Below are 12,132 nucleotides of genomic sequence, written 5' to 3' on the forward strand. Positions count from 1 at the left end.
GTACCTGGTAGATCTCAAGTTGTCTCTGCTACTGTTCTCTTTCCTATAAACCAATTATGAAAAACTCTAGTTTAAAATTTGGCACTACCAATTTCTCTTTGAACCAATTATCTGGTTCAAATTTTGGCACCTTCAAGTAAGGAAAAATCTATGTTTCAATCCTTTAAGAATCATTGCAATCAGTAAAGAAAATACTGTTAGACAGACAGATCAATCATCTAATTTGGTATAAAAGATGTTGCAGAGGATAGAAAATCCATTTATATTAAATTCTTTGCCATTCCTCCAACTTGACTTTTCCTCTGTGGTTTACACTAATTATGAAAAGATATAGCAGAAGCAGATGTTATTATATACTCATTTTTTTAAACCTCTGGTTTTCATATTAGTCATGCTTGCAATTTTGGTGTACTGCTTTTATAACATTCATATCTTTTCTTTTATGTACACTGAGAGCATATGCACCAAGACAAATTCCTTGTGTGTCCAATCACACTTGGCCAATAAAAAATTCTATTCTATTCTATTCTATAAATTAAAGAAGCACTCTCAGTTAATGTGCAAGGCAAGGCGATTCAAACTAAGTCAAAGGTTCCTACCAGTGGACTGGATTTAAGGGATATAGGTGCTCATAGTGAAGAAGAGGTCAAAGAGACAATATAACAGTGGGAATTTGTGAGCACTAAACAGAGATGTGATCACAATGAAGAAAAGTCAAGAGGTTCTAGGAGAAAAAACCACAATGCAATCCGAAGTACAAACAATTGGATTACAAAACAAATGTATTCCAGGATCTAAGTGCAATTATTGATAATGAATGTGCTTCAGCTTCCATCCAAGTACAGATGGTACTATTAGGGATTAATTATGAATATTGGCACTGCAAAGCCACTTGCTATTTCCAAATAATAACTCATGTTTTTTAGCTTCTCTCCACAATGTGCATTCTAATTAGAAGCTGGCCTTACTCACATGGACTAGACAGGCAAAATCAAGGTTAGAGATTGAGGAAAGTTGTGGATGTTTTCATAGAATAGAAAAGAAGAATTGTTCAGGGCCTCATTCCCCCTTTCTTTTAAAACAATCTTATCTACTGTCACTTTATATCCAGAATAGTAACTAAGTCTCTTTGTTCCCCTGCCTGCCAATCAAGTATTGTAAGTTACTAGGTATAGCAGATAAGATCATTTGGTTTCATATGTAATACCATAGGATGAGGATTATGCCATTTCTTGCCTGACTATGGATTATTAAAAGACTGCAGTTCTATAGAATCTTCCATATCTGTGAATTGGTTATACCCATCAAATGCTAATATGATGTTGAACTATATACCAAAGCTTTGGAATATAAACTGTTTATTTGACATTATGGGTGTAAACTAAAAGAATCATATTGAGAAATTAGACATGTGATGTTATTCCAGGCGGTAGGGAATGGCTTTTGGAAATATGTAATCTATCTTTCTTGGAAAACAAAGTATTTTCTATTAATTAAAGGATGCAGCAATGTGTGCTACTATCTCAGATTTTGTGATATTTTACAATAATATTTTGTAATAATGACTATGAGTAAGTAAAACACATAATGTAATCTTTTCTTTTCTTTCTTGGATTATATTCTTACCTTGATTTGGGTTAATTTCTTAATTTTCTTTTTCTTTTGGTAGGGGAATCTAAATATTTTTTGAATTGTTTTATTTTGTTAATTTTCTATATTAAGAATGCTTTAAAAATAAAAAAAATAATCTAAGACGCATGTACATAAACTTTCTTCTCTAATTCATGAAAGTAAATATATCAAGTGAGAAAAAGGATTTTTTTTCTTGAACTAGGCAGGAAAGAAGAATATTGGAGATAAACAGATATTGCATCATACTATATTGAAAATTTTCCAGTATGAAATTTGGGTGAGGATAGGGTAGAGGCAGTGAACCCACAATCTACACTTCTATTTTTAACCCACAAGATTGTCACTGAAAATCAGTGGCAAATTGCAGAATTCCAAAACTGTAATTTTAAAAATATTTTCAATAATAAAAATAAGATCCAAATTGTGTTTAATGTAGTACAAAGTTTAATTCACTTTTTAAAAAAATTCACCAAGTGCCAAACATTTCAAAAATGAAGTAATATTTTTTAAAAGTAAGAATAGGAATTCTTATAAGCAACTAGGGAATTATCTAGGACACATTGCTGTCTACAAATGCCGCATTTCATATACATTGGCAGAAATAGATACAAGGTATTGGAAGTGAACTGTCCTAGCAGTGTGTATATGTGCATGCATAATACACAATAATTTAATTGGACTGCATTTCCTGCATCTGCCCTAGGTTCAAGCTTATCAAAGGAGTCAGAAAGCCAGAAGTACAGTACAGACAATCTCTGTTGTAAAAAAATGTCAGTATCACTGAAAATTCCTGAGGAAAAAAAATCCCAGTTCTTTGCTAGAGAATCTGACAAAGGAGGCATGAAAAAATATCTGATTATAAATGGGACAGTTTGCACTGTAAAATTGACCTATGGATGGAGATTATACTAGTAGATGAAAGACATATCTGTAAGACATGGTTATCTATATACTGCAAAAACCTCTATTTATTTGTATATTTGTATTGTCATATTAACTCAGCCAAAACATTTTTTGAATCAAAGTGCCTAAAATCTGCTAGCTTAAAGAATACATAAAAAATCTGGGATGCATTTCTTCTGTGGAATTGAAATTTCCATGATGTTCAGATCAGTTTTATTCACAAGGTTGTGGCATTCAAATGTTCCCATCATGACATGAACATGATTTCTGATACTGCTAGTTTCCCACAAGCAAAGTCCATGGGAAAGATGGCACAGAAATGCTGTATGAAATGCTGATACAGGATCATCCAGCATTGGGATAAAAAAATACTAAATGTTATTGTTAATTTTTGCCACATCAGACAGTACTACCTCTCTTTCAAAAGATGACCCAATGGATCACAGAGTTGTCTAATTGCTTTTAAATTAAAAAGTTGTTCAAATGAAATTATGTAAAATAGGGAAGGACTGATATATTATAAAGTTACTTCAATATTTTACTGTAGAGATATTTATTTCTCTTGCTTTTTTATTAAAAACTGGGCCAAAGTAATCATATTTTTAATTTGATCCAATCTTGTTCAAAACTGACTATATTTCTGGCACAAGTTTTAGGAAATACTCCTTAAAAACAAGCACTCAGAATTCATTTTACAATCTCCAGTTTTGTGTTGGAGATCCTTAAAGAGCAACATTATTTTTATAAATCATTTTGAGCGTTGTTCAACACAGACTGCTTAGTCACATGTTTGTTGGTTCTAAAATCCTCCATCAAATGATATTACAGCCAAGAGATCATCATAGAGATATTAAATATGTTAAAAAATGGTATAATTAAATGGATTTTAATTGTAACCAGGGGTTAAATTGATGTAGTTTTTTATATCACTTTAGTATAGTAATTCTACTTTTGCTGCTAAAAATAATTAGAATTCTGGATGTGGACATTTATTGAAAAACATTAGCAGAGACAAAGCTGATATGCACATCTAAGAAACAATATTGAAACTACATTCTTCATTATCAGGATGTCCAGATGTGTTTCTTCATAAAATTTGAAGCCTAAGATTTCAAAACAGTACAAAATTTCTGACTGCTCAAATATCCACTACTCATAATATGACACCATTTACTATTTTCAGTATGATCCCTTGATTTACTTGATTTCAAAAGTCAGAATTTACTGAATTTACTGAAAAGCAGAAATATTACTTCACAGTCCAGATTTTTAAGCAATGTTTTCCCCAAGCTAGTGTTTTGACTCTTTCAAGAAAAAAGAATCTGTATAAATGAGCCTACTCACTTCTAGAATGTTTTAAAAAGTCACTCCAACATTATTTTTTTTTCTTATTATCCATTCTCTACCAGTCTTTCTTGGCAACTTCTAAAAGTACATCTTCACTTTAATTCTACCTACATCTTCATATTTTTAAATATATATAACTGATGTCCTCATATACATACATGTTATGCGCATTAATATGTAGGCTTATTGGCATCTATTTAAATGTCGCCTGCTATATTCAGGATTCAACTGGCCATACACAAGGCCACAGAAATATGTGCTTCAATAGCATTATTGCTATTACCTTCTGTTTCAGAGGAGAAACAGATAGATACAAATACAGTGCCATCACAGGGGATTTTGTATGAATATAATTGTGCATGCCTTACACATACATAGAAAATATATAATAATAGCATTTAGGCGTATATATACTGCTCAACTGTGCTTTACAGAACTCTCTGAGTATTTTACAATTTAAGTATTATTTGCATGTTGCCCTGAACAATCTAGGCCCACATCTGAATTTATGTGAATTTTTATCATATTGAATCTGAAAAATGCTTTATCTGGCTCACTATTTTCTATATTCTGCCCTCCCCAACCTATGTGCTCCAAATGTGTTGCTTACCAACAAAATCAAGATTATGATGGTTTTGTTGATTATGATTTGGGATAATTGAATCTAATGCATATTGAATTGGCATCTTTATTTTCAAGGACAGTATTTGAAGCCATATAGCACCAAAGGTTTCTTATCAATATAGTAATTAATTTAAAATGGTAAATGACCTAGTACTAAATTTTTGTGATTAACCATGGTGTGAAAATATTTGTCATTATTTTCCTATTCTGCACACTGTCCTGCCTGACCTCACTTTTATTATTATCCCGCTTGACCAACCATTAGTCTATGTGTGCTGTATTTTATAATAATACACCAGAATAATAAATTATTGAAGTTAGTGAAGTTTATCCTTTATCAGGTATATTAAAGGTAAGGCTAGAATTATTCTTCTGAAATTTGTATGAATGCATTTTATTATGAATTGGTATGATTTGTATATTTTGAAATTGTCAATATATAAGTTGAACTACTATTAATTTAGTTTTAAGAAAGGTGATATTTTAAGTTCTTTTGATATACCTTAAAATTATACCTTAACCAGCATATTTTATATATATTTCATCTGCTCATTGATGAAAGCTATTGATATTAAATTGGAGATCATATTCTCAAAGACTCAGGAAGATTAAAAAAAATGAATCTGAAGCATATTAAGTAATAATAATAATAATAATAATAATAATAATAATAATAATAATAATAATAATAATAATAATAATAATAATAATAATTATTTAATTTTTATACCGCCCTTCTCCCGAAGGACTCAGGGCGGTGAACAGGCAGATAAAATAATACAATATATTACAATAAAAACATTATTTAAAAAACTTATTCAATATGGCCTAAATTTAAAATACAATACAAAATATAAAATAAACCCCAATAAAATCCATGTTTAAAACCCCTATTTAAGCCAGTCCTGCTCGGAAGAATAGATATGTCTTCAGCTCGCGGCGAAAGGTCCAGAGGTCAGGAAGTTGTCGAAGTCCTGGGGGAAGCTCATTCCAGAGGGTAGGTGCCCCCACAGAGAAGGCTCTCCCCCTGGGGGTCACCAGCCTACACTGTTTGGCTTACGGCACCCTGAGAAGACCCTCTCTATGGGAGCATACCGGCCGGTGGGAGGCATGTGGTAACAGAAGGCGGTCCCGAAGATATCCCGGTCCTATGCCATGGAGCGTTTTAAAGTAACCAGCACCTTGAAGTACACTCGGAAAACCACAGGTAGCCAGTGCAGCCTGCGCAGGATCGATGTTATATGGGAGCCACGAGTGGCTCCCTCTATCACCCGCACGGCTGCATTCTGAACCAACTGAAGTCTCCGGGTGCACCTCAAGGGGAGCCCCATGTAGAGAGCATTGCAGTAGTCCAGGCGAGAAGTGATGAGGGCGTGAGTGACCATGAATAAGGCATCCCGGTCTAGAAAGGGGCGCAACTGGCGGACCAGGCGAACCTGGTAAAAAGCTCTCCTGGAGACGGTCGCCAAGTGATCTTCAAAAGACAACCGTCCATCCAGGAGAACACCCAGATTGCGCACCCTCTCCATTGGGGCCAATGATTTGCCCCCAACAGTCAGCTGCGGTTGCAGCTGACTGTACCGGGATGCCGGCATCCACAGCCACTCAGTCTTGGAGGGGTTGAGCTTGAGCCTGTTTCTTCCCAACCAGACCCGTACGGCCTCCAAACATCGAGACAACACTTCGACAGCTACATTGGGGTGGTCAAGGGTGGAAATGTACAGCTGGGTGTCATCCGCGTACAGTTGATAACTCACCCCAAACCACTGATGACCTCACCCAGCGGCTTCATGTAGATTTTGAACAGGAGAGGTGAGAGAACCGACCCCTGTGGCACCCCACAAAGGAGGCGCCTCAAGGTCGATCTCTGCCCCCCTGCCAACACCGTCTGCAATCGGTTGGAGAGATAGGATGAGAACCACCGAAACACGGTGCCTCCCACTCCTAATCCCCCCAACCGCCGCAGCAGGATACCATGGTCGATGGTATCAAAAGCCGCTGAGAGATCTAGGAGAACCAGGGCAGAGGAATAACCCCTATCCCAGGCCCTCCAGAGGTCATCCACCAATGCGACCAAAGCTGTCTCCGTGCTGTACCGGGTCGGAAGCCAGACTGGAACGGGTCTAGATAGACAGATTCATCCAGGTACCTGGTGTGCCACCACACTCTCAACAACCTTCGCCACAAAGCGAAGGTTGGAGACTGGACGGTAGTTGCCCAAAACAGCTGGGTCCAGGGAGGGCTTCTTGAGGAGGGGCCTCACCACTGCCTCTTTCAAGGCGGTGGGAACAACACCCTCCCTCAAAGAAGCATTGACAATCCTCTGGAGCCAGCCTCGTGTAACCTCCCGGGTGGCCAGCACCAACCAGGAGGGACAAGGGTCCAATAAACATGTGGTGGCATTCAGCTGCCCCAGTAACCTGTCCAGGTCCTCGGGAGCCACAGGATCAAACTCCTCCCAGATGGTCTCAACAAGACTAACCTCCGTCATCTCGCCTGAAACTACCCAATTTTGGTCCAAACCGTCCCGAAGCTGAGCGATTTTGTCAAACAGATACCTGTTTGTATTATACAATCTTCCCTAATCTGACAGACTTTAGATAGACTGAAATATAACTTCCAGACTAGTATTATTTTACCAGAAAAGTTAGTTGATTTAAAGCAACTGGCAAAAGATTAAATTCAAACCAAGAGTCTATCCTACTAGGTTAAAAAAGTCATAAAAACATGCTAAATTATATTTTTGGATATACTGTATTATACAAAAATGCATACCATAATATACATTTATTTATATATACTATCTTCTAGGCTTATTACATTTCCTAATAACTTATTGGCTAGAAGAGTAGAGTTATTATTATTCAGCAAAGGCTCACAATCACCAAAAGCATGTCAAAGCTGTCAATTATAGAAGTTAACCTTGCACCAGTTCAAGATTTAAAATAAAAAGAAAAAAAAGTTTCACATTATTTATTACTATGTTCCAACATTTTGAACTCTTCTACAATAATCCATTAAATACATTTAAGTCTCTTTGGTAAATGATATATAGTACTATATGTAAAGGATCATCACTAGAGCCAAGTATAGTGATGATAGACATTTTTCTTATCTATCTTATATTTTCATGGCCAAGTAAGAACAGTGCTAGTAAAATGAATTTATAACTTTAATTTTAATGTTATTTATTTCTCAAACAAGCTACATATGAATAATGTATATCAGAGTATACCAATGTATTTATATGATGATATCTTGATTTTATCTTAGCTCTAACCTAATGGAATAGCTAATTATTTTCAAAACATGATTTAATGCCAGCACCATTTTTCTCTTAAATTCCTACCCATTAAACACTATTTAATAAAATAATACTCACTGTTCTTTTTATAAAACATGATCTCTCCTTTGAATTCTATTTTTTCTTCCAATGACTTTTCAATTTGGAGAATCATTTGCTCATTTGTTTCAGCACCATATAAAAATTTACAGCTGCAGCTCTTCTGCATGACTTCAGTTCGTGCAAATCCAGAAAGCTCACAGAAGCCATCGGAACAATAAACTATGGGAAATCCTTTAGCCACTTGAGCATTGGCAAGAATGAAATTACTATCTGTAAAAAAAGACAAAAGTACAATATTTATAAATGTGATCTGCTTATTCCATGACCAGCATACTTTCCCCAGATGATGTTCTCCAGATACTGTAAACCACAAAACCCAACAGTATCAGGCAGAATATTTCATGATTAGGAATGAGAAGTTCAGGTCAAAACATCTTAAAGGTTTTGGTTGAAAAAGGCACAGTGTTCTTCAAACACTTGTTAGAGCCATGTTGGCGCAGTGGTTAGAATGCAGTACTGCAGGCTACTTCTGCTGATCACCGGCTGCCAGTAGTTTGGCAGTTTGGGTCTCACTAACTCAAGATTGAATGAGTCTTCCATCCTTCCGAGGTTGGTAAAATGAGGACCCAGATTGTTGGGGGCAATAGGCTGACTCTCTAAACCTCTTAGAGAGAGCTGAAAAGCACTGTGAAGCGGTATTTAAGTCTAAGTGCTATTGCTATTGTTCACAACTGAGTAATATAGAAATCCAGAAGTATCTGCTAAGATATTAATGTTTTGAATGATCTTAATGGATATTTGAATAGATCACATATATATAGAAAGCAAGGTTTTGTTATTTTATAAGATACAATAAATTTCTTAAAAAATATTCTTCATCAAATTAAAAATAAAAGAAAACAATCACTGAGACAACCCGGCAGAGGAAGAGACAAGTCCATTTTCAGTCATGGAAAGGATGTGGCTTATTACTATTAATCCAGGTAAGAAGAGAAGTAGAAATGCTATTTAGGCAAGAATTCTTTCAGATGCCTCTGCTGAACCAATCACATTTTTTTTTCTGCATCTAAGAACACTTTCCATACTACTAATTTTAATTTTTATGAATGCATTAAAACTAGAAAATGCAATTAAAAACTATAAACAATAGAAAAAAAATAAAATAAAATACAAATAACCAACTGAAAGTAAAAGGAAAACTAACTTCCAAAAACCCTTTGGTAAAGTCTTTCTTAATGTGTTTATGGTATTACCAAATGGACCCTTGGGGAAGGCTCCTCCTTTAAGTGGGAACTGCTAGTAAGAAAACCAGAACACCGTCCTGTTTCTGGAGGGCATCTAATATTTTCAGGTTATATATTGAAGAAGGTGGCCCTGATGTAGGGAGTATAAAAATCAATTTGAATTCTACTTGGACTTATCAAAACTTATCTACTGTTCTTTGGTATAGCTGTCACAAGATTGGGTTGGTTCTCACTCACCAGTTGGACTCTACGGCAATTAGAAACTACAGTTCCTAAGTAGCATTCAAAGCCAGCCCCCATACAAAGTCTGTTACTTTACCAAATAAAGTAGTAATCTATCCCAGTAATGTCAATAATTTAATGTTGCTTGCTACTTACTGAGTTGTTACAAAACCAATCTGGGCAGGAAAGATAACTGAAGGCAACATTCCTTGTTGTCTACATGCCATGATCATGTACATGCCTACTGCACAGTCAGTAGGATCTTAACTAGTTCTCAAATTGAATAATCTTCACAGAAGAAAGTTGTATATTGTCTTGCATTTATACTCGAAAGTTTTTAATTCCCCCTCCCAAATTTTCCCAATAAACAAACATAGCTAGAAAAAGGGAACGTTGACCCCTTTCTGCCATGAAAATTGATCTTACAGTGAAATAGATATTTATAATATATGAATTGTTTATTTGACAAAAACCACATGAACAGTTAATTTCATCCTAAAAATGTTTTCTGGCTTTTAAAAGATTTTTCATATCTGTTAATTTTTATTTTTTTAACAGGGCTTTAATGTTGTGCCATTCTTGTTTTATAGAATTAAACATAAGACTTTTCAACTGTCTTTCTTTTCTCAAATATCAGACCTTTGATTCAAATCTTCAAATTTCTGGTTCAAATAATCCCCAAAGCTTTTCTTTTCATCACTTCAGTCATTCTAAAAGCTGTATGTAATCAGATTTTTTTTTTCAGAAAAAGTAAATTTCCCAAAAATCAGTGACCTGCTATCAAATCAGCAGAATAGTACTTTGTAAACATGGTAGACGACATTTGTTTTCTCTCCCATCTTTATTTCTGATCCTTGGAAATTAAAATACAAACTACTACCATTCAGTAATTTAGCCAGTAATATTTCTCTATACCAATTTATAATAAAGCAATCAAAGGATGAGAATATTCCTACTTTGCATGGAAACGATGGATATCTACTTCACTGTGTGACACAGGACTACATACACAGGACATACATACAGCAAACATACATTGATTCTAATTGAAACCAAATGTTCAGAGGGATCATGCTGAAAAATTCTTTCCCCATTCTAAAATTTCAGATTGTTCCAGTTTATTTTTAAGCATTTTTTATTTTAACATTTTCAAAATTATTATTATTATGGAATATTTCTATTCTAAAATTCAGTATATAATTTATGATGCAAACTCTTTTACTGATTGGCTGTATAAACTCAGATTATTTTTACATTGTGCTACAGGGTCCTTACAAGTATATACATTTATTATCCCTTTAAAGCCAAACTACTGCTCCCCTTCTTGATTCTGACAATACATATACAAAAGCTCTTTCTAGAATTATTCATAATGTTTAAACAGGTTTCATTTGCTGAATATGCGTCCACAAGCTATGTAATTCAAGTCATTGTTTGACTCCGCTAACAACTTCTTTGCTTTCCTAAATGGAAAATGACTATTATTATCAGTTAGATGGCTTTTTACATACTGCTTCTGCTGTCAAAACAAAATCAGATTCTATATTAGTACAAGAATTAAAATCGTATGCTTACTGTATAAATGAATGACTGAGACTCTGTATTATAATGATAATGTTATCTAAAAATCATCTGTAACTTTCAAATTAATTTATTCCTGGATTTCTTCTTATTCTTTCAGTTAATTCAGTATGAATTACATGAAGCACAAAGGAACACTGAATAGATTAAAAGGGATTTTATGTCATGCTAATTAATTATAAAAGGATTTCAACATCTTTTATAGCATAAAAATGCCAAAAGAATGCAGGAATGGGATAAAAACTTGCCAAGTTTTATTAATGTAGATCTAGAATTTTATTTTTATTTTTATTTTATTATTTTAATTTTTATACCGCCCTGCTCCCAAAGGACTCAGGGCGGTTTACAGCCAGAATAAAACAACTGATATAAAAATTAAAACCAATTTAAAAGACAAAGATTCAAATTTGGCTGGAAACTATAAAAATCCAATAAAAATCCCATTTAAAAACCATTAGGCCAATCCTGCGCGATGGAACAGAAACGTTTTCAGCTTGCATCGAAAGGTCCGGAGATCAGGGAGTTGGCAGATCCCTGGTGGTAGCTCGTTCCAGAGGGTTAGAGCCCCCACAGAGAAGGCCCTCCCCCTGGGGGTCGCCAGCCAACATTGTCTGGCCGACGGCACCCTGAGGAGACCGTCCCTATGGAAGCGCACTGGTCGATGGGAGGCCACTGGTAGCAGCAGGCGGTCTGTAAATAACCCAGTCCTATGCCATGGAGTGCTTTAAAGGTGATAACCAACACCTTGAATTGCACCCGGAAGACGACCGGAAGCCAGTGCAGCCTGCGCAGGAGAAGTGTTATATGGGAGCCACGAGTCACTCCCTCTATCACCTGCGCGGCCACATTCTGAAGCAGTTGGAGCCTCCGGGTGCTCTTCAAGGGGAGCCCCATGTAGAGAGCATTGCAGTAGTCCAGGCGGGAAGTGACGAGGGCGTGAGTGACTGTGCATAGGGAATCCCGGTCTAAGAAGGGACGCAACTGGCGTATCAGGCGAACCTGATAAAAAGCTCCTCTGGTGACAGCCGTCATATGCTCTTCCAATGACAGCCGTGCATCCAGAAGGACGCCCAGATTTCAGATCCTTTCTGTGGGGGCCACTGACTCGTCCCCCACAGTCAGCGATGACATCAGCTGATTATACCAGGATGCCGGCATCCACAGCCACTCGGTCTTGGCAGGGTTGAGTCGGAGCCTGTTTTTCCCCATCCAAACCCGCATGGCTCCAGACAC

At 36.0% G+C, this 12,132-nt stretch overlaps 1 protein-coding gene across 1 annotated transcript in view; it reads right to left on the reverse strand.

The window, feature by feature from the left end:
• The window catches only part of KCNH8 (potassium voltage-gated channel subfamily H member 8), a 397,775-nt gene that overhangs the window by 104,774 nt on the left and 280,869 nt on the right, over window positions 1-12,132 (reverse strand). Inside the window, exon 7 of the mRNA XM_058182729.1 lies at window positions 7,889-8,122. Within this exon, the coding sequence (XP_058038712.1) occupies window positions 7,889-8,122 (234 nt within the window). The remainder of the gene's footprint in view (window positions 1-7,888; window positions 8,123-12,132) is intronic.

Source organism: Ahaetulla prasina, chromosome 4 (genome assembly GCF_028640845.1).
Source record: "Ahaetulla prasina isolate Xishuangbanna chromosome 4, ASM2864084v1, whole genome shotgun sequence".
Taxonomy (NCBI): Eukaryota; Metazoa; Chordata; class Lepidosauria; order Squamata; family Colubridae; genus Ahaetulla; species Ahaetulla prasina.